This window comes from Tachyglossus aculeatus, chromosome 3 (genome assembly GCF_015852505.1).
Source record: "Tachyglossus aculeatus isolate mTacAcu1 chromosome 3, mTacAcu1.pri, whole genome shotgun sequence".
Lineage (NCBI taxonomy): Eukaryota > Metazoa > Chordata > Mammalia > Monotremata > Tachyglossidae > Tachyglossus > Tachyglossus aculeatus.
This window is the reverse complement of record NC_052068.1, coordinates 39,894,625-39,920,869: the sequence shown is the minus strand read 5'-3', so window position 1 is coordinate 39,920,869 and position 26,245 is coordinate 39,894,625. Positions and strand designations below refer to the sequence as shown.

The 26,245-nt window shown below is 41.4% G+C and overlaps 1 protein-coding gene across 2 annotated transcripts in view; it reads left to right on the top strand.

Annotated features, from left to right (window-relative positions):
• The window catches only part of A1CF (APOBEC1 complementation factor), a 133,644-nt gene that overhangs the window by 63,036 nt on the left and 44,363 nt on the right, over positions 1 to 26,245 (top strand). For both annotated transcript variants that reach the window (XM_038744037.1, XM_038744036.1), the window contains exons 3-6: positions 3,999 to 4,133; positions 7,540 to 7,670; positions 13,588 to 13,826; positions 22,452 to 22,616. In XM_038744037.1, the coding sequence (XP_038599965.1) occupies positions 3,999 to 4,133; positions 7,540 to 7,670; positions 13,588 to 13,826; positions 22,452 to 22,616 (670 nt within the window). The remainder of the gene's footprint in view (positions 1 to 3,998; positions 4,134 to 7,539; positions 7,671 to 13,587; positions 13,827 to 22,451; positions 22,617 to 26,245) is intronic.

Sequence of the window (26,245 nt, the reverse complement as noted above, 5' to 3'; positions counted from 1 at the left end):
GAGGTGGTTGGAGAGAGGGATTTCAGAATTGGTGAGGGTAGGGCTTGTACAGTCACTAGAGATGATAAAATCAAGTGTGTTACTGTTGGTAAGTGGGTGAGATGGGGTGGAGCAAGAGGTCAGTGGAATTAAATGACTTGCCCGAGTTCATACAGCAGACACATGGCAGAGTCAGAGAAGCAGCATGGCTCAGCGGAAAGAGCACGGGCTTTGGAGTCAGTGGTTATGGGTTCAAATCCCAGCTCCGTCAATTGTCAGCTGTGTGACTTTGGGCAAGTCACTTAACTTCTCTGTGCCTCAGTTACCTCATCTGTAAAATGGGTATTGACTGTGAGCCCCCGTGGGACAACCTGATCACCTAGTAACCTCCCCAGCACTTAGAACAGCGCTTTGTACATAGTAAGCGCTTAATAAATGTCAGCATTATTATTATTATTATTATTAGAATCCAGGCTCTCTAATCTTGGCTCTTCCTTTCATTTGCTGTGTGGCCTTGAGAAAGTCACTTAACTCCTCTGAGCCCCATATGTGACAGAGACTGTATCTGATCAGATTATAGAGGAACTACCCCAGTGCTTGACACAGAGTAAGCACTTAAGAAATACTACCATTATTAATATGAGATAGGGCAGTTTACCAGGAAATAATACCAGGGTTAATCCAATTCGAATTAAACCCTCCATCCCTACCAAAATCTAGGTTGGTTTAACTTCCCTGATATGTTTGCCCAAAGATACCTTTCTCTTACCTACTGTCTCCTGTATTCTAGAAGAGCTGAACCATATTGTAGATGACAGTAGGCTGGCCTTAGTAAGGTAGATGGAAAATACACTGGCATTTGTAACTTTAAGGTTATATTCTTCCCTATTCATTTGTTATACAAACACATATTGTCAACTCTTATGTGAGAGGAAAATATTACCTTCAGAGCCTCTTCGGACTCCATGCCCTACCACCGGTATTAAGAGTTACCTATTCTGTGAGCTTCTGTCAGACATACCCTACCCTAAGGCAGGGATCAGTTCTTTAAATATAATTTTTTGCATGGAAAGGATTAAACTCTTGGTTCACTGACCCACACACTTTGCCTAAGCCAGTCAAGTCAAGACTATTTAAAATCTCAGAATCTTTTTTTTCCCCCTCTCTAACATCCTGAGGTGCTGTTTGAAGCGTGAATAGCTCTTCATGAAATAGTGATTCAGTGTCAGAGAAAAGTCCCCGAGAGAGTGCACGTGCCAGGATTAGGTAAAAATCTTCAGTATACCCAGGAATTGGAAGAGTTATCAGGAGCTATTTTCCAACACAAGGACTCTGGGCAGGAGCCTGAGAGTGTAGTGTCATGGGTGGTCTTGACTGTACAGCCATTCTCAGCTGAGGTAAACAGGAAGGGAGGAAGGTTAAACCGTGTTCTGTCCGGTGTGAGTTTAGTCAATCCCTGAGAGTCTTTTTCTACTTTATAAAAGAAATAGGTGTGCCCACAGAAAAATATTTTAGCCATACAAAAATAATCTAGTTAATAGTTGTAATACTAGTAGTATTTGTTAAGCACTTAGTATATGCCAAGCACTGAGGTAGATACAATACAACTAGGTCAGACACAATCCCCGTACCACATCAGCTCACAATCTCAGTGGAGGGTAAAGGGTATATTAAACTATTTTACATTTGAGGAAAGAGGTACAAAGAAGTTAAGTAAGTTAAGAAGCGGTGTGGCCTAGTGGATATAGAAGAGGCATGGGAGTCAGAAGGATTTGGATTCTAATTCCAGCTCCGCCACTTGTCTGCTATGTGACCTTGGACTAATCAGTTCACTTCTCTGTGCCTCAGTTCCCTTATCTATAAAATGGGGATTAGGATTGTAAGTTCCATGTGGGACATGGACTGAATAAAGCACTAATAAAGCGCTCAATACAAACCATAAAAAAAGGAAACAGCAGTTTTTTTTGTTTTGGTTTCAGCAGATGACACTGCCATTTGGAATGTTGTAAAACAGAGTATATAAAATACCATGGACCCAATACTTAAAAAGTCCAGTTCAAATACTGACAACTCCTCTCTGATTTACTTTATGATACATTCCCTTTCGAATCACAACAGTTTATATTGTAATTATGGTGAGACCACCGCTATTCTATTAAGGGATTGGCAAGTTTTCCAGCAAAAATTATTCTGTGAATTCAGTCAGAGACATCTCTAAACCAACTACCCGTTTCTTCCAACTAACAGCCCAACTCCAGCAAATGTGCCTAGGTTTGAGGAGCTCTCTTGGTTTCCTTATTCAAATATCAACTCCAAAGATTAAACCAATCTTAAAGGGCTCTATGGGAAGGAAACAAGTAATAAAACAACTTTTCTCCCTCCGCAATACAACTCAGCCAGCACACTCTGCTCCTCCATTCATTCATTCAATCGTATTTATTGAGTGCTTACTGTGTCCAGAGCACTGTACTAAACACTTGGGAAGTACAAGTTGACAGCATATAGAGACGGTCCCTACCAAACAACGGCCTCACAGTCTAGGAGACCAGCTTACCCATGCCCAGAACTCATCTATCTTGCCACCAACCCCTTTCCCATATCCTCCCTCTAGCCTGAAACTCCCTCATCCTCTGTATACACCAGACTACCATTCTCTCCACCTTCAAAGCATTATTAAGGTCACATCTCCTCCAAGAGGCCTTTCCCCATTAAGCCCTCTTTTCCTCGGCTCACTCTCCCTTCCGTGTTACCTATGTACTTAAATCTGTGACCTTTGCACGTTTGCGATTCACCCCAACCACAACCCCACTGCACTTATGTACATAACTTTGAATTATATATTATAAATTGCTTATTTATTCATAATAGTGTCTGATCTCTCTCTAGACTGTAAGCTCATTATGGGCAGGGAACGTGCCAGCTAATTATGTTGTAATGTATTCTCCCAAGTGCTTAATACTGTGCTCTGCACATAGTAAGCACTCAATTGATTGATTGATCAATCCTTACCCCTTGATAACTAAATTCTCTATTAGAGGCACAGACTAGCTTTGCTCAACCAAGTAAATTCACCCATTAATACTCTATCCCAGCCATTTTGAATTTTAGAAATGAGGACAAAGCAGCAAGGGCAAGAGATAAAAGGATTTTAAATTATTTGCTAATTCAAAACATAATCAGATATGCATAGTCAAACGTGATAATAACCAGGAATATTAGCTGTTAACTATGGTTGGATGGAATTTTGGATTCTGTAGATTTTGGATTCCTACTTCCAACAACAAAAATACCCATGATTCAATGAACATCAGACATCTGTATTTCTCTGTGATGGAATTCAAAGGAGTCAAAATAAAACATGTTTCCTTGAACTGAGAATATTTCACAGTACTTTTGCTATGTGAAATGCAAAACTTTAATTTTGAGGAAACACATACCAGAGTGGAAATTTGAGGATATAGATGGTCATTTGTCATGGTATTTGTTAAGCGCTCACTATGTGCCAGGCACTGTACTAAGTGCTTTGGCCTTCAGTTACCTCATCCGTAAAATGGGGATCAAATACCTGCTCTCCCTCTTACTTTGATTGTGAGCCTCGTATGAGAGAGGGACTGTGTCCAACCTGATTAACTTGCATTTACACCAGTAATTAGAAGGGCGCTTGACATATAGTAAGCACTTAACAAATACCTTTTAAAGAAGTCACTTTTCTGTACCCTAGTTTCCTCATCTGTTGAAAATGGGAATAAAATATTCACTCTTCTCCACCACAGACTTTGAGCCCTCACTGGGACAGGAAATGCATCTGTTCTGATTGCATTTTACCCACCCCAGCATTTAATACAGTGCTTGGCACATAGCACTTCAAATACCACAATAGTAATAATAATTTTAGCATTTAGCTGAGGCAGTGGGATCCCAGCTCCTCCAGGAAAATGAACTCTTTAGTAGGAATTGTGATTCTTCAGTCAAAGTTCTGCGTTTCAAATGTTGTGACTATCTTTTCTTCTCCTTTGCAGGAAAATGGACAGAGGAAATATGGTGGTCCTCCCCCAGGTTGGGAGGCTGCTGCCCCAGAGAGGGGCTGTGAAATTTTTGTGGGAAAATTACCCCGAGATCTTTTTGAAGATGAACTTATACCATTATGTGAAAAAGTGAGTTACAATTGCAATCGCTATTTTCCATCTTGCACTCTCTACCCATGGGATTATTGCCCCACTTTTCTGTTTTACACCTGCTCTTTGGTTCTTAATGAAAATCTAATGAATGGCTCTCTCGACCACAAAGCATGCAGTCAAATTAGAATTTCATTAAGTGTATTTTTTCTTTAAAATGTCCTCCTTGTCAATGAATAACATTGTGTCATTGAAACATGTGACCTTTGAAAACTTTGATAGTTACAAAAAAAAGTTTTGCTAAACCAGTGAAAAGCTTCCTCCACACAATAAAAATAAGACATGCTTCTTCAACAGTCCTAACAATCTTATGTGGAGAATGAAGAGCTTTCATTTTTAAAGTATCTTTTGAAATTGATAGACAAAGAAAATACTCAAAGGGAAAAATTTTTTGATTTCTGTAATATCAATGAAGTAATAGACAAACTGTTTACTGCCATATATTAATCTGGGCAGAAATCTGTTTTGTGGGGGGAGTTGTTAATGTCATTTCTGCCTCATTCCAGTTCAAGAAAGAATTACATCTATTGTTTAATTTTTTCTTTACAACATTTGATTACTAAATCCAATGCTATAAAGAACTAAGAAAGAGTACCGCATTTACTTTTCAAGGATCAAGGAATTGGATAAATTAATGGATGAGAACCCATAGTAGATTACTGAAGGGAAACGTAAGGGATGTTACTCCTACTCCAAAGCAAAGATGTAAGAAGGACAGCCTAGTCTGTAGTTTCTTAATGTACCTTTCCTCATCAATAAAATTGAATACGTGTTTTCTCCCTGTGTCTGATCTGCATATTCTGTATCTGCTCCAGTGCTTAGTACATTGCATGGTACATAGTAAGCACTGAAATTTCAGAATCATTATTACTCACTGTCAATCCGTGGCATTTATTGAGCACTAACTGTGTGCAGAGCACTGTACTAAGCACTCGGGAGAGTATATTATATCAGAGTTGTTAGATATGTTCCCTGCCCACAACAAGCTTACTACAAACAGACTCTGATGAAGAATTGTGTTTAAATCGGAAAAACTGCTTGCGTTTTAAAGGATATAATTTGATCTATGAACAAACTCTAAATTGTAAAAGTACTTAAAGATTGAACTGTGACAGAACCTTTACAATAGCCAAAGCCTTACAAATGAGGATTCCTGCTAGAAGGACAGTGAAATGAACAGCATTGAAAAATGATTTGTTTTTTTCATATCAACTGGCTTCTTCCAACCCTGACAAAATAATCATTATCTAAAGCTGCAGAGAGAGGTATCACAAAAATGCAGATTGATAGAGATGAGGAAATAGTCAATCAATGACAACAGAGTTGGATAACCCTCAAATCTCTCTTCCCACTTTCCAATCCCTCCAGGTATTTATCCTGCAGCCCGGCCTTGGCTATTAAATAGAAAGGAAAACTCCAGAGTAGAATAGAGAAGCTACTGATTCAGAGTGATGTGCTGTGATTAAAGAAAGAGGAAACACTGAACGGGAGTTAGGGAGAATGACTGCCTTGAACCAAACTTTTCAACATGTGGAAGCAAGTATACGCTCAGATTCCAGAGACAGGTCAAAGTGCTACACTTTCCTTGCTCCACCTTTTTCAAAATGGGATAGAGACCATTCCTTTCATCAAAAGATTGCATGGTGCCAACTGAAAACGATTGGCCCCCTCAAATGAATTTAGTCTTTATTTTGCTTGATTTTGTTCAAGAGTCAGACAAGGCTAGACCCAACCCAGAAGAATTAATTAATACTGACTGCTGAATTGTTCGAGCATTGGGGCTTGGGGAAGTACAATATAGGAAGTACTCACAATCATAAAGACCACTACTCTCCCCATCTTCAAAGCCTTATTAAGGTCTCATCTCCTCCAGGAAGCCAACCCTGATTAGGCTCTCTTTTGCCCTGCTCCCTTTCCCACCTGCATCATGTATGATGCAGGGCTTTGGACCTTCGGGCATTTGATATTTGCCCCACACTCAACCCCACAGCAGTCATGTACATTTCTATTAATTATATAGTATAAAGTATTTATTTATGTTAACGTCTGTCTTCCCCTCTTGACTGTAAGTTTTTACCAACTCCATTGTATTGTACTCAATACATTGTATTGAGAAGCGGTGTGGCTCAGTGGAAAGAGCACTGGCTTTGGAGTCACAGGTCATGGATTCTCACCCCAGCTCCGCCATTTGTCAGCTGTGGGACTTTGGGCAATTCACTTCACTTCTCTGGGCCTCAGTTTCCTCATCTGTAAAATGGGGATTAAGACTGTGAGCCCCCCGTGGAACAACCTGATCACCTTGTAACCTCCCCAGCGCTTAGAAGAGTGCTTTGCACATAGTAAGCACTTAATAAATGCCATTAAAAAAAAGAGAGAGATGAAGACATCTTGCTTCCCAAAAAGGAAGCATACCAAGTCCATTCAGCATGGCCTAACAGAAAGAATTGGCAACCAGGTGTCAGGAAACTTTGGTTCTAGTTCTGTTTCTGGTCCTTGTCTACTGTGTGAACTTGGTAAGTCACTTAACTTCTCTGAGCCTCGGTATCAACATTGTAAAATTGGGATAAAAACCAGTTTACCTCCCTCTTGGACTGTGACCTGTCTGAGACAGGAACTGTGTCCAATCTGATTATCCTGTATCTATCCCAGGACTTACCACAGTGCTTGGAACATAGTAAGTTGTTTAATACCTCATCTGTAAAATGGGGATTAAGATTGTGAGCGCCCCGTGGGACAATCTGGTCACCTTGTAACCTCCCCAGCGCTTGGAACAGTGCTTGCATATAGTAAGCGCTTAACAAATGCCACCATTATTATTATTATTATTATTATTAATTGTGATTTTGGTTAAGGACTTACGTGCCAAGTAATAATAATTATAGTATTTGTTAAGCGCTTACCATGTGCCAAACACCATTCTAAGCACTGGGGTAGATACAAGGTAATCAGGTTGTCCCACTTGGGGCTAACAGTCCTAAGTATACAGTATGTACAGTTAGTTACCTGTATACATGTATATATAAGTATATATGTTTGTATGTATTTATTACTCTATTTTATTTGTACATATTTATTCTATTTATTTTATTTTGTTAATATGTTTTGTCTTGTTGTCTGTCTCCCCCTTCTAGACTGTGAGCCCACTGTTGGGTAGGGACCGTCTCCATATGTTGCCAACTTGGACTTCCCAAGCGCTTAGTACAGTGCTCTGCATACAGTAAGCGCTCAATAAATACGATTGAATGAATGAATGAATGAATGAATGAATACCATTATCATTCAGAAAGGAGCCTCCGTGTTACAATTCCCTTTAAGGAAATACAGCATTTTATGTTTTAATTTTTTTGTGAGAGTTATGGTTTTTCTTCTTTCCCTGATCCTTCAGATTGGTAAAATCTACGAAATGAGGATGATGATGGACTTCAATGGTAACAATCGGGGTTATGCCTTCGTAACATTCTCTAATAAACAGGAGGCCAAGAATGCAATTAAACAACTGAATAATTATGAAATCAGGTGAGAATAAATTTACTACTTGAAGAGAAAGGCAAATTAGGGGCAATATTCCTCTAACTTCGGGAGTCCTTCCAGGCTCAGTTTTGGTTCCCCTACTAGTTTCCATCTACAACCACCTCCTCAGAGAACTCATTCACTCCCATGACTTCAACTGCTATCTCTATGCAGATCATTCCCAAATCTACCTCTCCAGCCATGACCTCTCTACTTCTCAATCAATCAATGGTATTTATTGAGTGCTTACTTTGTGCAGAGTGCTGTACAGAGCGCTCAGGCAAGGACAATACAACAAAATTAGCAAATATGTTCCCTGCCCATACAAGCTTACATTCTAGAAACAGAACTCCTCTGAACTTCTCTCAATCCTCACATTTCCTCCTGCTTTTAGGTCATCTATATTTGAATGTCCCACTATCACCTCAAACTTAACATGTCCAATCAACTAATTAACCGAATTTATTGAGTGCTTACTGTGTGCACAGCACTATACTAAGAACTTCAGAGAGTACAATGTAACAGTTGGTAGACGTTACCTGCCCACAACAAGCTTACAGTCTAGAAACAGAACTCATCTTCCCATCTGAACCTTATCCCCCACACCTGACTTTCCATTACTGTAGACATCATTACCACTCTCCCTGTCGTGCAGGCCCATAACCTTGTTGTTATCTTTAACTCATCTCTCTCACTCAACCTGCATCTTCAATCTGTTACCAAATCCTGTCAGTTCATTCATTCATTTATTCAATCATATTTATTGAGCACTTACTGTGTGCAGAGCACTGTACTAAGTGCTTGGGAAGAACAAGTTGGCAACATATAGAGATGGTCCCTATCCAACAACGGGCTCACAGTCTAGAAGGGGGAGACAGACAACAAAACAAAACATGAGGTCAGGTGTCAAGTCATCAGAATAAATAGAAATAAAGCTAGATGGACATCACTGACAAAATAAATAAAACAGTGAATAGGACTGATGTTGTCAGTTCTACAACATCACCAAAATCCACCCTTTTTTCTGCATCCAAACTGCTACTATGCTGATCCAAGCATTTTTCATATCTTGCCTTGACTATTGGATCAGCCTCCTCATGGACCTCCCTGTCTCCTGTCTCTAACCACTCCAGTCCATACTTCACTTTGTTGCTCAGATCATTTTTCTGAAAGATCATTCAGTCCATATCTTCCCATTCCTTAGAAACCTCCAATGTTTGCACGTCCATCTGCACATCAAACAGAAACTCCTTACCATCAGATTTAGGGCACTCAGCTCAATCTCTTCCTCCTGCTTTATGTCACTGATCTCCTCCTACAACCCAATCCTCACACTCCACTCTCTCACACTTCACCAAACTACTCTCTGTCCCTCAATCTCATCTATTCTGCCACTGACCCCTTTTGCCCACCTCCTCCCTTTGGCCTGGAACTGCCTCCCTCTTCATATCCAACAGATGATCACTCTCCCTGCCTTCAAAGTCTTATAAAATAATATCTCTTCCAAAAGGCCTTCCCCAAATAAGCTTCATTTCCCTAACTTCCTCTCCTTTCTGCATCACCTTTGCACTTGGATTTGTACCCCACAGCACTTATGTACATATCTGTACATAATGTCTGTCTTCCTCTCTAGACTGTAAGCTCCATGCAGGCAAGGAAGGCATCAATCAACTCCTTAGTACTGTACTCTCCCAAACATTTAGTCCAGTGCTATCCTTACAGTAACTACTTAATAAATGTGACTGATTTTTTTTTGCATTTCTTGAGAACATTCAGGGACACTGTCACTTAGGATTCAGGGTGCCTTGGAAACCTGAAGATCTACTGCCTCTGCTTGTAGAGGGAAGCATCTGGAATTTGGAAGCAGTAAATAGCCTCTCAATTATGTTTTAGCTGTATTATTCTTTAGAATTAGAACTGGAGTTAGAGCCAAGACTTGGGCTCACCTTTGTAGTAGAAGTAACAGTATTTATTAAGTGCTTACTAAGTGCAGAGCGCTGTACTAATCAATCAGCCCTGTATTAAACACTTGGGAAAGTACAATACAACCAAGTTGGTAGGTGAAATTCTTGCCCACAAGGAGCTTCCTGTCTAGAGGGGAAAGAATAAACAAGTGAGAATTGGACAAAGACCATATATCTGGAGGGAACCTGAATTCCCTCCAGACTTCTGGAAACAATAGTAATAATAATAATAATGGCATTTGTTAAGTGCTTACTATGTGCAAAGCACTGTTCTAAGCACTGGGGGGGGATACAGGTGATCAGGTTGTCCCACATGGGGCTCACAGTCTTAATCCCCATTTTACAGATGAGGTAACTGAGGCATAGAGAAGTTAAGTGACTTTCCCAAGGTCACACAGCAGACATGTGGCGGGGCCAGGATTCGAACCCCTGATCTCTGACTCCAAAGCCCGTGCTCTTTCCACTGAGCCACACTGCTTCTCTCATCTGCCATTCCTGATACCTATATCAGTTGAGAATGTGTAATGGATTTTTACAGACTCCATCATTTCAAGATAATGTGGACAGAATATCTGCAATGTCCTAATTGGCTACAGGGCCTTAACAAAACATGGTTACTAAGTTTGTATAACACTACTTCTTCCCTGTCCCATTCAAGTGGTGCCAAAGTGCAACTTCTTGTTTAAGGGAAAGATTTGTTCTAAACTGGTTTACAAAGCCGCAAGTCCTGTAGGTGGCAGGAGAATATGCAGAGAACAGAATGAAGCATCAGGATTCTGCGGGAAGAAAGCACTTTTGTCTTTTCAATTGCATGAGAGGCAGCTTTAAAGATACAGAGAAGTATATAGGCAGCTAAAGACACCTGAAAGATGAGTAAGCTCGATAAAGGGAAATACACCCAAAATCATAGTTGTGTAATAAACCTGAATTTTTAAAAAACATACAATTATACAATTCAGAACCATCATGAATTTGGACAATACTTAAAAGAATGAATCAATACTATTTATTGAGTGCTTTTCTCTATGCAGATACTGTACTGAGCACTTGTGGAATGGTTAATAGACATAATCCCTGCTCTGAATGGCCTTACAATCTAGTTGAGGAAGCAGACACCAGAATACGTTATGATCAGGAGCCAGCAATAGAGTTTAAAGATGTGGACATACAGGCTAAGGGGAGTGGGGTTCAGAGGGGTGAATGCCTAAGTGGTAGGTGATGTGGAAGTGCTGGAGTGGGAGTAGGGGGGAAATATGGTGGGGAAATGAGAGATGATAGTGAAGGCCTTCTGGGGAAGGTGTGATTTTAGTAGAGTTCTGAAAGTAGGAAGAGCAGTGGCCTGTCACATGTGAAGAGGGAGGGAGTTCCCAGCAGGAGGGAGGAGGGAGCAAGAGATTGATGGTGGGTGAGATGACAATGAGGCATGGTGGTTGGTTGGCTTGGGAAGAGCAAAGTGTGTGCAATCTGGGTCGTAGTGGGAGAGGAGTGAGGTGAGTAAGGGAGAGAGCTGACAGTCAGTCAGTTGTATTTATTGAGCACTTAACTGTGTGGCAGAGCACTGTACTAAGTGCTTGGGAGTGTACAATATAACAATATAACAAACACTTGCACCCCATAGTGAGCTTACAGCATAGAGGGGAAGACAGACATTAATATAAATAAAATTACAGCTATGTCCATACGTGCTGTGGGGCTGGGGTGGGGGATGAATAAAAGGAGCAAGTCAGGGCAACACAGAAGGGAGTGGGAGAAGAGAAAAGGATGGAGGGAAGGACTTTTGGAGGAGATGTGCCTTCAAGAAGGTTTTGAAAATGAAGGGAGTAATTGTCTATCAGATATGAAGAGGGAGGGATTCCAGGCCAGAAGCGGGGTGTGGGTGAGAGGCTGGCAGCGAGATAGACAAAGTTGAGGTACAGTGAGAAGGTTGGTATTAGATGAGCAGGTATCATCAGGTCAATGGTCGAGTTTCTGCTTGTGGCAGAGAGTAATGGGCAACCATTGGAGGTTTTTGAGATATGGGAGATGCACACTAACTCAGGTATGTAATTCTGCTGCCTAGCTGATGCATCGTCCAACAGTATTAATTTTGGTATTTGTTCAGCGTTTACTATGTCAGTTTTTCCCAGAGTACCATACTTTTAATCCCCTGAAAAATGGGATAATAATAATAATGATGGCATTTGTTCAGCACTTACTATGTGCAAAGCACTGTTCTAAGTGCTGGGGAGGATACAAGATGATCAGGTTGTCCCTCGTGGGGCCCATAGTCTTAATCCCCATTTTACAGATGAGGTAACTGAGGCACAGAGAAGTTAAGTGACTTGTCCAAGGTCACACAGCTGACAACTGGCGGAGCTGGGATTTGAACCCATGACCTCTGACTCCCAAGCCTGCGCTCTTTCCATTGAGCCAGGATTCTGCTCTAGTCTTCCCTTCTTTCTTTTTTTTTGGGTGGTTGTGCTATCATATATATATTATATATTGGTTAAATATATACTATATTTTTCCTTTTCTCTCCTTGTAATTTTCTCTATCACCCTTTTCATTTCCCTCTGCCACTCCCCTCATCTCTTTCAAATCATAGAAAATCACTACTATAAGCGAGGTGGCGTTTATAAGGAATACTCTGGAGGCCTGGGCAGTGGATGGCCAGCCTGGTTCGCTGAAAACAGAAATGGAATAGTTTTCCTCACCCAGGTTTTAGGGAACTTCTTTATTCCACAGGGCAGAATTGAAAACAATTCCAAGACCTATAAATGGCAAAGGTGACAGTATACCATAGGATAGCGTTTTGGGTGCACACACAGGGTGGCCTCATGGAAAGAGCAAAGGATTGGGAGTGAGGAGACCTGGGTTCTAATCCAAGCCACTACTTGTCTGTTATGTGACCGTGGGCAACACACTTAACTTCTCTGTGTGTCAGCCTCCTCCTTTGTAAAATGGGGATAAAATACCCTCTCCCGTAATACTGTGAGGCCTGTGTGGGACAGAGATAGTGTCTGACCTAACTGAAACATCTACCCTAGCACTTTACACTGTGCTTGGCGTTTAGTAAGTGCTTAACAGATACTGCAATTACTATGATTCAGTTGTATTTGCCCCACATTCAGAATCACCAGCATTTTCGCAGATTTTGAAGTAAGCAATGACAGATGTCTGCTGGCCTCCATCTTAGCCCTTCTTCCTCGTGACACTGACAACAGTGCTTAGCACACAGTAAGCACTCAATAAATATGATTGAATGAATGAATGGGAAATGTCTTCATTCCCTCATTCCCCTACCCCCTAATCACATCTCTGCATGACCGAAACTTGACTTTCCATTTTTCTGACCACACAACTGTCCTGTGGCTTAGTGCATAGAGCACTGTCCTGGGAGTCAGAAGGACCTGGGTTCTAATCCTGACTCCACCACTTTGTCTGCTGTGTGACCTTGGGCAAGTCGCTTCACTTCTCTGTGTCTCAGTTACCTCATCTGTAAAATAGTAATTAAGAGTGTGAGCCCTATGTGGGACAGAGACTGTGTCCAACCTGATTAAGTTATGTCTACCCCAGAGCTTAGAACGGTGTTTGGCACATAGAAAGTGTTTAACAAGTAGCCTACTCGTTAACTTCCTCTACAGAAGACCCACGCTTTAGAGTTAGGTGCGTGGTTCAGTGGAAAGAGCACGGGCTTTGAGTCAGGGGTCATGGGGTCAAATCCCAGCTCTGCCACTTGTCAGCTGTGTGACTTTGGGCAAGTCACTTAACTTCTCTGGGCCTCAGTTACCCCATCTGTAAAATGGGGATTAAGTCTGTGAGCTCCACGTGGGACAACTTGATCACCTTGTAACCTCCCCAGCACTTAGAACAGTGCTTTGCACATAGTAAGTGCTTAATAAATGCCATCATTATTATTATTATTATTATCAAAGGTTTGGCCTTCATTGCGATTGGCTGCACTGACTGCTTTCTTGCAGGAATGGGCGTCTCCTAGGAGTCTGTGCCAGTGTGGACAACTGCCGCTTGTTCGTCGGAGGGATCCCCAAAACCAAAAAGAGAGAAGAAATCTTAGCTGAGATGAGAAAAGTCACCGAAGGGGTTGTAGAGGTCATCGTCTATCCTAGTGCTGCGGATAAAACAAAAAACCGGGGTTTCGCCTTTGTGGAATATGAAAGTCATCGAGCTGCAGCGATGGCCAGGAGAAAACTGCTCCCAGGTTTGCATCTCTTCCTTCTAGGAAAGACATTCCCACTCTGGTCCTCTCTTTCAGGCAAGGTCTTTTCCACACGTCTTGCGTCACTAAAGAAAGCAAAAGTTTTCTTGCTTTGGTGCAGAAACTACAGGTTTGCTTTATCTTTCACATTCTCAGTATTTTCATAGTATAAACTATTAGTCATCGCATTTAAGCTCCTTGCGGGCAGGGAGGGCAACTCTATATCACTATACTCTCCCAAGTGCTTAGTACAGTACTCTGCACACAGAAAGCATTCAATTCCCCCTTCTAGACTGTGAGCCCGCTGTTGGGTAGGGACCGTCTCTATATGTTGCCAACTTGTGCTTCCCAATCGCTTAGTACAGTGCTCTGCACACAGTAAGCACTCAATAAATGTGATTGAATGAATGAATGAATAGGTACTACTGAGTGATTGATTAAATGCACATTATCTGGCTCAATTCATTCTTATTACTATGCAAATGTTGTTAGTTGTGAGTCTGTTGTACTGAATGTACACGTTGATTGCAATCTCATGATGCCATACTTAATATCTAGAAAGGTGACATCTGAAAGTAGCACCAAACAGCAGTCAAGAAATCTCAGGTATCAGACAATCTGAAGCAGTGTGGCTCAGTGGAAAGAGCCCAGGTGATCATGGGTTCAAATGGCTCCACCAATTGTCAGCTGTGTGACTTTGGGCAGGTCACTTAACTTCTCTGTGCCTCAGTTACCTCATCTGTAAAATGGGGATTAAGACTGTGTGAGCCCCTGTGGGACAACCTGATCACCTTGCAACCTCCCCAGTGCTTAGAACAGTGCTTTGCACATAGTAAGTGCTTAATAAATGTCATCATCATTATTATTATTAATCTTTAGCCTTTGTTTAAGCAGCATCACCAGCTCAATTCATCCAGCAGTCAGCCTTAGTCTAAAGGCTTGGTATCCCTGGTAAGAATAATAATAGTAACAATAAAGGCATTTGTTAAGCTTCTTTGAAACTACCTAAAAATATTAAAACCTGATTTCAACACCATGAGATTACAAACAAAAAAAATGGGGGCGCATTCTTGTGACAGAAAGGCAGAGAAAGCAAGCTCCACTCATCATTAAAGTGGGAACTAAGCCACAGAAGCTGAGAATGAAATCAAATACAGCGTGAGCGGTGCCAGCACATTCACCTACAGCTGGGATTGTTTAATTACTGTCATTCCACTGGTTCCGCCACAGAATATGCCCACTGAGCATCCCCCCAGTAAGGCTCGTTGGCTAATGTACCTGCTTTCAGAGGTTGAGCCTGGGTACTTGGACTGTGAGCCCTGTGGGACAGGGGCTGGGTCTGACCTGATTAAACTGTGTCCACCCCAGCACTTAGAACAGTGTGCGACACATAGTAAATCCTTCACAAATACCGTATTTATTATTATTATTATTATAAACTATGATCTAGTTACAATATTATGTAAGAAACTGTAGGAACAGCATCCTGAAGAATGCAAGCTCCTTGTTGGCAGGGATTACATTTACCAACTCCATTATCTTGTACTTACAGAAGCACTTAGAACAGTGCTCATTACTGTGTGCATATAAACACTTATAAATGCCATTGATTGATTGATTGATTTAAGAACTTTTGGGGTTTAGCAAACTGTTATAAGCATGCCCAAGGCATTCGTCACTGAGCACAAAAAAGCAGTCCGAAAAGAGCACTGTGATTGCTCTGCACACAGTAAGCGCCCAATAAATACGATTGATTGATTGATTGATTGATTGTGATTTGGCTGGTGGGGGAGCATGATTGGTTGCTACAGAGATTTTGAGGCTTTGGAGTGGCCTCTCCCACTCAGATTGGGGTGAGGAATCAACCACTTTGTCATCCTTCTTTGTCAGTCAACCAATCAATCAATGGTATTGAGTGCTTACTTTGTGAAGCACTGTACTAACTGCTTGGGAGAGTACAGTAGTTGGTGGATACAATCCCTTGTCCACACATATTTTCAATGGTACTTGTAGAGCGTTGTCCTAAGTGCTGGAGAAGATACAAGCTAATCAGGTTGGACACAGTCCATGTCCCACATGGGGTTCACAGCTTTAATCCCCATTTTACAGATGAGGTAACTGAGGCACAGAAAAGGGAATTGATTTGCCCAAGGTCATAAAGCAGACAAGTGGTGGAACCAGGATTAGAACACAGGTACTCTGTCCCCCAGGCCTGTGGTCTTTCCACTAGGCCTCACTGTTTCTCTAGAACTCCCAAATGCTCAGTACAATGCTTTGCGCTCAGTACAATGCTTTGCACTCATTATATTGCTTTGCACACAGTAATTGCTCAATAAATATGATTGAATGAATGAATGAATGAACTTGCACACTTCAGAACTTACAAGCTCAGGTGCGAAGAGGCTAGGAGAACTGACCCAGGACAGAATGTTGTCCAGAGTTACCAGATTACATGGATCATTATTTTATAATGATAATAATAATGATGGCATTTGTTAAGCACTTACTATGTGTAGAGTACTGTTCTAAGCGCCGGGGGGATACAAGGTGATCAAGTTGTCCCGCGTGGAGCTCACAGTCTTAATACCCATTTTACAGATGAGGTAACTGAGGCTCAGAGAAGTTAAGTGACTTGTCCAAGGTCACACAGCAGACATGTGGCAGAGTTGGGATTCGAACCCATGACCTCTGACTCCAAAGCCCATGCTCTTTCCACTGAGCCACGCTGCTTCTCTTTTATGCTTTTATGGTATCTCTTAAACACTTACTATGTGCCAAGCACTGTACTAAGCTCTGGGACAGATACAAGCTAAGCAGGTTGGACACAGTCCATGCCCCACATGGGGCACACAGTTTTCATCCCCATTTTACAGGTGAGGTAAATGAGACACATAGCAGTGAAGTGACTTGCCCAAGGTCACACAGCAGACCAGTGGTGGAGCCAGGAATAGAACCCAGGTCCACCTGAGTCCTAGGCTCATGTTCTAACCATTAGACCATGTTGCTCCTCTTAGAGCCAGAAATCCAGGCTGAGCTGTTAACTGATGGAAACCACTTCTTACCTCAGCTGAAATGAAGTTCAGATTGGCTAGAATGGTACACTTTGAGGTCCTTGAAAGACTAAAAAAAAAAAGAAAAAAGAAAAAGAGGTAGATTTATTGAAAGTTTTTGTTAAAATTATACAGAAAACAGAGACATCTGGCCAACCCCACCCAGGTTCAATATATTCAGTGTAGAAATATGTTGAAACCTCAGGCCTCAGCAGGGACAAACGCAACTCTTGCTTCCCTAGACAAGCTGGCACCCCCCTGACATGACTCAGTGGCATTCCCCTGACCCCCTTACAGAAGGAGGACTTTTGGGGTGATTTCCCCCACCCTTATTTGGAGGTGGCCACTGAGGGCTCTGGGTCTTACTTGATCTTTATGACATTTATTAAGCACTCAACAATGATATGGAAGGGGACAGGGAAAAGACCTGAAGTTGACACCCAGTGTTGCAATAATAATAAGATGATGATTATGATGATAACAGTAATAATAACTTAACAAATACCACCCTTATTATTATGTGCCAAGAACTATACTGAGCACTGGAGTAGTGACAATATAACCAAATCAGACACAGCTCTGATCTGACTGTAGGGTGTTCCTACACTGCACTCACAGTTTAAATAGAAAAGACAATAGGCATTGAATCCCCATTTTACAAATAAGAAAGTTGAGGTAAGGCAAAGTTAAATGCCTTGCCCAATTAATCAGTTAATCACTCAGTGATATTTACTGAGTGCTCACTGTGTGCAGAGCACTGCACTAAGCACCCGAGAGAACAGAGTACAACAAAGTTGGTAGACATGATCCTTGCACATGAGGAGCTTACAGTCTAGAGGGTGACAAAGACATTAAAATAAACAGTTATGTACATAAAATCCTGTGGGGCTGAAAATGTCATGAATATCAATTGTTTAAAGGGTTCAGATGCAAATGCATAGGCAATGCAGAGGAAGAGGGAACATGAGGGTTTAGGGGAGGCCTCTTAGAAGAGATATGTTTTTAATAAGGCTTTGGAGGTGGGGAGAATGCTTGCTGTTGTATATGAAGGGGAAGGGAGGTGATAATTGGAAGGAGATATTTGAAAAGGTGGACAAAGACACCAACACAAAGAGCAATACTGACCCAGAATGCACTGAGTAGTTTCCATTAAATAAACTCAACCTTTTGAAAATGTTCAAAGCAAAGTGGAGGGGAGGGAGGACTAGAGGGTAAGGGGACTAATTTGGAGACATAAGAGAGATTTGTTTGACAAGGTTCCCTGGGGAAAATATAGAAAAAAAAACTTCAGTAAAATTTTGAGTTAGTGTTGGCAAAAGGCTTTCCAAAGTTTCTGTTGCTTTCCCTTTCTAATGAAACCACAACACTATCTTGGTTGTTGGTGATTTTGAGAATCTAAAATAAAAATCAGCACAAGGACCACACTAGGTCTTGCTTTATTATATGAAAATATGTGAAATCTGGACCAAATTCTGAGTCTCGCTCTCCTTTCATCGTTCCTTGAAATACTAGCGTGGCTCAAATGGGATTGAGCAAACTCTGTCCAGATTCATATCATTCCTTCTGAATAAAATTGTATCTGATCACTCCAATAATCATTCATTTTTGTTTTGAGGCTCCCTCTGTTTCTCTATGTCCAGAGGGAAAATAATCTTATGTACATGTCCAGTCAAGACTGTCCTATGTCCACCAAGACTGTCCTATTCTTTAAACAAAGGTCTGGAGAGTCTTAAAATTTTCAGAAATTCTCCACTTTATTGAGTCTGCAGTGAAAATTACCAGCATGATGGCCAAAATGAGAACTAGCTGTTTTCCTATAGGATGCATTGTTTGACATGCACTCCCTTTCTGCTTGGAAAATATCCCTCTTTATTCACAGCAACTCTCCTGTGATATGTTCTTTCAAGTCCCTTGCGAAATTACCTTTTCTCATGTTAAGAACAATGAGCACTCTAGTCATCTCCCTTTGAAAGCTTTTAAATATTTACATGTGATTATGAACTAGGCCGAGATCAAAAATCTAAACCATAAACTCAGGGAGGAATCCTGGAATGGAACAAGTGTTGGGCGTTTGGGTTTGGTTTGGTTATTGAAACACCTATAGGGTGAGAACCTAACAAGAAAAATATAGGAGGCAACTAAGATCAAACAGGCAGGTTTGCATCCACAGTGGGCTCCAAACGCCAAACTCTTGAGAGAGAGATGAGGAAACAGAAAGCAAAGGGCAGTTGGGATGTAATTAAGATCAAGTCCTCAAGTAACACTAGAAGTTTAGGAGGAAAGAAAATCAGAGATTCTCTTGATTGGCCCAGGATTCTGACATAGATGGGTAAAATTGTTAGGCCAAAAATAGGCATTGCTAAGTGACCCAATTCTCCATTTTTTCCCCTCCGACATGAATTTATGTTTGATGAAAGTGAAAACTATTGTGGTTAAAGAAAGCAGGGAAGCAGTATGGCCTAATGGAAAGAGCACCAGCCAGGGAATCAGAGAACATGGGTTCTAATGCCTGCTCCACTGCTTGTCTACTGTGTGACGTTGAGAATTTAATTTCAAGTCCTTCAATTGCAATGTGCCTCAGTTTCCTCATCTGTAAAATCGGGATTAAATTCTCCTCCCTCCAATTTAGACTGTGAGCTCCAACTGGCATAATCAGGTGTCCAACCTGATTATCTTGCATCTACCCCAGCTTAGTATGATGTTTGGTACATAGTAAGTGCTTAACAAATACCATTAAAAAAAATCAAAGAGGCATGAGATTCATCTCCCCTGATTCACATGATTGAACAGAGTCTTTCCCTTCACACATCTGAAAAAACCCTGGGAGATGTTGGGAGACCCTCTGTGATTTAAACTTGGAGCAAACGTATTCTGAAGTAATGGGTAAAGGCTTGGGTAAGAGTTTGTGGAATTGACCCAAGTCCTTAGCAGGTATAAGCACCCCAACCTCTGCCCTTTGAAACATCCCAATCCCATCCCAAATTTTAAAATTCCTAAAACTATTTTTAAACAGATAAAATTCATGCTGTTTTTGTAGTTTTTTAAAACTGACCCAATTGGCAAGTAATATGATGTTTTTCTCCTAATCCTAACAACGCTGCATGAACAAAATAGCTATTGTTGCTAGAAAGGTGATGTCAGACTTTATCTCAGACTCTGAACCTAGAGAATATCTTGCTACCTTCATTAAAAGCAGTTTTTCAATTCTTGAAACTTCATTCCTTCATTAGTTTTGGAATGCAGCACGTGTTTTGCTAACTTTATTTTCAGAACAGAAACATGTGGGTTTATTTTGTTGGGAAACCATATCACCTCATTTCTGATTGATTAGTTCCAATTCTCTAAATTTGAGATTGCTAAATTTACTTTCTGACACGTTGTTGTAGCTTGTGGGAAGCAGCGTGGGCTAGTGGAAAGAGCATGACCCTGGGAATCAGAGGACTGGGTTTCTAATTCCAGCTCTGAAGAATAAGAATAACTACTTTTTCTCCTTATCCTCCTCCTTATTCTCCTCCTTCTCGTCCTCCTTCTCATTCTCTTCCTTCTCCTCCTCCTCCTCCTCCTCCTCCTCCTTCTCGTCCTCTTCCTTGTCCTCCTTTCTCCTCCTCCTTTCTCCTCCTCCTCCTCCTCCTCCTTCTCCTCCTCCTTCTCCTCCTCCTTCTTCTTCTTCTTCTTCTTCTTCTTCTTCTTCTTCTTCTTCTTCTTCTTCTCTTCTTATTTTTCTTCTTATTTTTCTCCTTCTTCTTCTTCTTCTTCTTCTTCTCCTCCTTCTCCTCCTCCTCCTCCTCCTCCTCTTCCTCCTCCTCCTCCTTCTTCTTCCTCTTCTCCTTCTCCTTCTTCTTCTTCTTCTTCCTAGTATTAAGCTTGCTACATGCCAAGCACTGTACTGAGGGCTGTAGTAGATACAAGGCAATTAGGTTGGACATAGTCCCTGTCCCACATGGGGCTCATAGTCTAAATCTGTTGCGAGGAAGATTTAATCCCCATTTTACAGATGAGGAAACTGAGGCACAGAAAACTTGCCCAAAGCCACATAATAGACAATGGCTTTCCTGCTGTGTCACTTCAGGCAAGTCACTTAACATCTCTGGGCCTCAGTTACTTCATCTAGACTGTAAGCTCATTGTGGCAGGGAATGTGTCCGTTATATTGTTATATTATAGTCTCCCAAGTGCTTAGTAAAGTGTTCTACACACAATAAAGGCACAATAAATACAACTAACTGACTGACTGATCTGTACATGTTGATTAAATTCCTCCCCATTAAACTGTGGTTCAGGGACTGTGTCTGACCTAATTATCCTATAACTACCTCAGTGCACATTACAATGCTTGGCACATAGTGCGGTAAATACCAAATTGCTTTTGTTGTTAATATCACAGGAAAAACCTATCCATTGCTAAATCTAAGTCATATAAAAAGCTCAATAGAAGTAGCCTGGGCTAGTGGAAAGAGCACAGGCCTGGAAATCAGAGGACCTGAGTTTTAATCCCAGCTCTGCCCCTTGTCTGTTGTGGGATCTTGGGCAAGTCATTTAACTTTTTTGTGCCTGTTACTTTATCTGTAAAATGGGGATTAAAGCTATGAACCCCTCATGTGGGACATGGACTGTGTCCAACCTAATTAGCTTGTGTCTATCCTATCGCTTAGTTCAGTGCCTGGCACATGGTAAGCACTTAACAAATTTCATTTAAAATAAAAAATCTCTTTAGCAGCAGAAGAGAGAGGAGCTCTGGGCTGATTCTTCAATCTTTAAGTTGTCACCGAAGTTCAAATTACCCTTGGGAAATGGTTCAGCCTCCCCCACAGCTGGGTTCTTCTGGCCATGTCTCAGCTGAAAAAAAAAGTCTATTCTGGAAGTCATGAGATTGGAAGTCCTCACCACATGTCTACTCTGTGACCTTGGACATGTCATTTAAGTTCTACTTGCTCAATTTACTCATTTGAGTCCAAGCTATCTTACATGAGCTACCCACCACCTCTTTGAAAATACATAACTCAACACACACACACACACAAACACATACACAAACACACATCCCTGAAATGGAAGAGCTGTGTGGTTTTCCTACACAATATCACAGATCCTCTAAACAAAGCAGGTGCCCAGACACTGGGTGGGACAGGAAAGCCTTTTGGTCTAGGAGGTCCTAGGCCCTGGAGCATGCCTGCCTGAAGCTGGGAATGGCCTGAGGGGGCTTGTCCAGTCTGCAGGCTCCTCACTGGTGGGACTCCATAGCTCACTGGGGGAGTACTTGCAGCCTAAAGCAGCTCTCTGAACCCCTGAAAGAGTGTCCCAAACTGCCTTAGGAAGATTTCCCACCTTACCCCTTCCCTGTTCCCAAAGGACACTGAGTTTTTTCAGGAGTAACCCCTGTTCATGGGGAGGCACCAAATTCATATCCTATGGATGTCTTCTGAGGTGACCATCTGCAAAGGAGAAAAGAGTGCTCATAGTGAATGTTTTTCCTCTCCGGCTCCCAGAAATCCTCAAGGACCCAACTGCCTATAAAGCTACAGAAATACATGCCGTAATTACTCCTTCTGCTAATCTGCACCTACCACCATTTCCAACAGGAAGGATTCAGTTATGGGGACATCCAATTGCGGTAGACTGGGCTGAGCCAGAAGTTGAAGTTGACGAAGACACGATGTCATCGGTGAAAATCCTTTATGTGCGAAATCTCATGCTATCGACTTCTGAAGAGACAATTGAAAGAGAATTCAACAATATTAAACCAGGTAGCATCTACTTATGAAGACTTTATTTTTCATACAAGGAGACTCAATTTATGCCCTTTATGATGCTAAATCTTGGAGCTGAAAAGAGGATATATTTCAATCAAAGATCAGATGATTAAGGTCTGGGGAAGACCAGGACCTGTGAAATCAGGGGTGGGGAGGCCCTTGTGGGGAGAACGGGAGGAGCAGAAAAAAGAGAGGGGAAGATTGGAAAAACAGAGAGAGAAAAACAGGGAAGGAAAGGAAGGGAAGAGGCATTAGCAGGAAGAGGTGAAGGAGGTAGAGGACGACAGTGGCCCTAACCATGCAAAGGTTAGGCAGCTCTCGTGGGTTCACGCAGCAACAGCAGGTCATGAGTCTGGACGTTGGCCTTGGCCCCAGCCCTTCTGACAGGTGGATAGTCTGGGTGGGCTGAGAGTCAGATGGTCCCCTGCCCTGCCTTCACTGGGCTCCAAAGTCTGGAGGGAAAGAAGATTCAGGCTGGAAATATTCATTCATTAAATCATATTTATTCAACACATACTGTGTGCAGAGCATTGTACTAAGTGCTTGGGCAAGTGCAGTATAACAATAGACAGACACATTCCCTGTCCACGGAGAAACTCAGGATCCAGCAGGAATGGAAAAACCCTATCGGATTCCAGGTGTGGGCCAGGGAGTTGCAGATTGCTGACTGATGCCTCCACTTCTGGCTTAAAGAGATGGGGTTACTCCCATGGAGATGAGGAGGGTCATCATCAGATTTTGGGCAGAGCAGGTGGCCACAACTAGTAATGGGAATCTCTAGACTGTGGACTATAAAGGTCCTTGAGGACAGGTATTGTAATTACCAGTTCTACAGTATTGTACTCTCTCAAGAGCCTAGTTCAGTTCCAGGCATACAATACTCAATAAATACTTTTGATTGATTGATTGGGAGCTCCCTGATCCCCAAGGGAAGGTGTCTCAGATCCAGTGCACCCCAATACCCAGGGCTTATACTTCCCACATTCCCTTGGTTAATCCAGCCTGCCTTCAATCATGCTATGTTGTGGGTAAGTACCACATTCAGATTTCCAGATTGTGGAACAATTTTCGGTCATTCCAGGCTTCTGAAATATTGCTTAGCTGGTGAAACATAAGCTCAGTAGGGAATTATAGCTGACACTTTCTCATCAAAAGCTTCCTTAAAACACTGAACTAATTTTGGTTGAATCTAGCCTGAAAAAGCAGCAGAATTTGTGGCCCATTTTCAAAGTTACAATTCCACTAATGATCTGAGAGACAGTTTATGCACCAAGTTAGGTCTGATGCATCTTGAAAGATTATGATATGGGACATATGGCTCAAATTTCCCTTTAGAATAAAGTTCTTTCCTCAAAAGGTATCGGAGGGGAAAGTGGAGGGGATGGGAATGGGTGTGCACATGTGTGTAGATATAACAAGGTATTTGTGGAAAAGTGTCTTGTTTACTTCTGGCAAGCTAATTAAAACTTTACATTTTCAGTAAATGGCTAAATTTATAAATCAAAATGAGGAAACAACTTGAAAATGGAACACTTGGCCATTTCCAACACTTCATTTCTTGTGGCAGTGACTTTTATTTTGAATTGCCTCAGAGAGCCAGCAGTATCTCTTTCCTTCTGATCTCTTACACCCCCGCAGTTCCTTTTTTTTTTTTTACTCTGTTTAACCTCCAGAATATTTGAGGAATTCAATTACATATCCATTTTAAGGTAGCTGCAAGGAAAATAATATGCAGTCAAGTCTACTGGCCAAGGAAGCACATTAACTTTATTTAACTTTGGAATCTAAAAGTGATGTCATAAATTGATATTGTCATTAGGCAAGACAGGAGCTATTTGACCTGTGGGTTCCTCTGTTTCAGACGCTTTGAATAATTTGCTCATTTATGGCCCAGTTCCAAGGTTCAGTCATTGTTCCAGGGACCCCATATCTTGGGAAGGATTTTGACAGTCCACAGATGCAATTCTGCTAAGTGACTGAGGGGGAAAAAAAGTGTTTTTTAAACTTTCTTCTCAGAGGTGTTTCCACATTATTCATTTGTTAAAAATACAGTGAGTTCTTTAATAGTGTGGGAGTTAGATTGTTTAAATTGCCTTGTATTATGGAAAATAGTAATAATAATAATGATAACTGTTTAGACAGTTAGCTCATTATGGGCAGGGAATGGTTCTGTTTATTGTTTTATTCCAGTCTCCCAACTACTTAGTACAATGTTCTGCACACAGTAACTACTCAATAAATGCAACTGATTGAACGAGTGAATGAATTAATGAAAGGGCTTACTGTAGGACAAGCACTGTGCAAAGCACTGGGGTAGATACAATACGATCAGATCGGACCTAATCCCTGTCTCACACAGGGCTCACGGTGTATATGCATCCAACCATTCTGTCTAACATCGTATCACTTTCTAATCTAGACAATTGTGCATTGTTGGAAGAGCATTCCCTAAATTCCCCAAAATATCCTATACAAAACAGGTAGTGAAACCACATGCTGCATTCATTATTATAGCTATTAAAAAGTCTAGACCCAAATCTGAGTACTTCAACAAGATAATAATAAATCTTTAGAGTCCTGAGGGGAAAGAAAGGGAGACAGGATAGAGAAGTTGGGAGAGGCTGGGACAGAAGGAAGAGCTCTCAACACTCTCCCCTCTCCTCACCTCTCATAGTCATGAAGTCCAGGGTCCCAAAGTGTCTTGGTTATTTCCACCAGACATTCCACAGGACACAATACACTTCTTATTGACAGTAACATAAATACTGAGCATCCAGCTGAGTTTCTCTCTTGGGACATCTTCCTTTTGTGTCTGCAATGACGCCATCTGCACAGATAGAAATGAGGTTCAAGAAAAATCAGAACCTGTCTCAGACTGATGGCAGTGCCTTAAAATGATGTCTGTTGTCTCCAGCATTCATTCTATCTTCACACTCCATGAAAGAAATTTGTATCTGTCACACAAAAGTCCCTCAGAAGAGGAGAGGAAAGGCAATTAGGGCTAGTTATTAATTTCCACTATACTGCAGCCTCACTGATTTGAAACATAGAGAAAAGCCAGTACTAAGCTTTTAAAATTGCACTGAAATCATAAATGTCTTGAAGAAATCTGAATCCTCGAGGCAAACACTTTGTTGTGTGACAGACTGCACATCAGCAAAATTTCCATGAAAATATCATATAATCCCTCTCAGCTCTATTTGACCATCATAAAAGGAGCCGGCAACTTTGGAATTTATATCTTTGCAGACAGAGTCAAAGAGCATTATCTGCCATTCTGATCCTTGGGGGAGCTACTGAAATCTGACTTTTATGACAAACCTTCCTTTTTCATACTAATCATGGCTCAAACATGAAGACAGATGTTAAATGCCCCTTTAGGTCTGAAATATCACCCTTACTACTTAAGGAATTACTCTAGACTGTAGGCTTGTTGTGGGCAGGGAATATATCTCCCAACTCAGTTATATTGTATTCCCCCACCCACTTAGTACAGTGCTCTGCATACAGTAAATTTTCAATAACTATGATTTATTGATTGATCAGAGTTGAAAAGTGTTTAGGGTTGAGGCATGATGCTGAATTTGCATTTTCAGTTGCATCAGTCATGTGGGATAAAACCA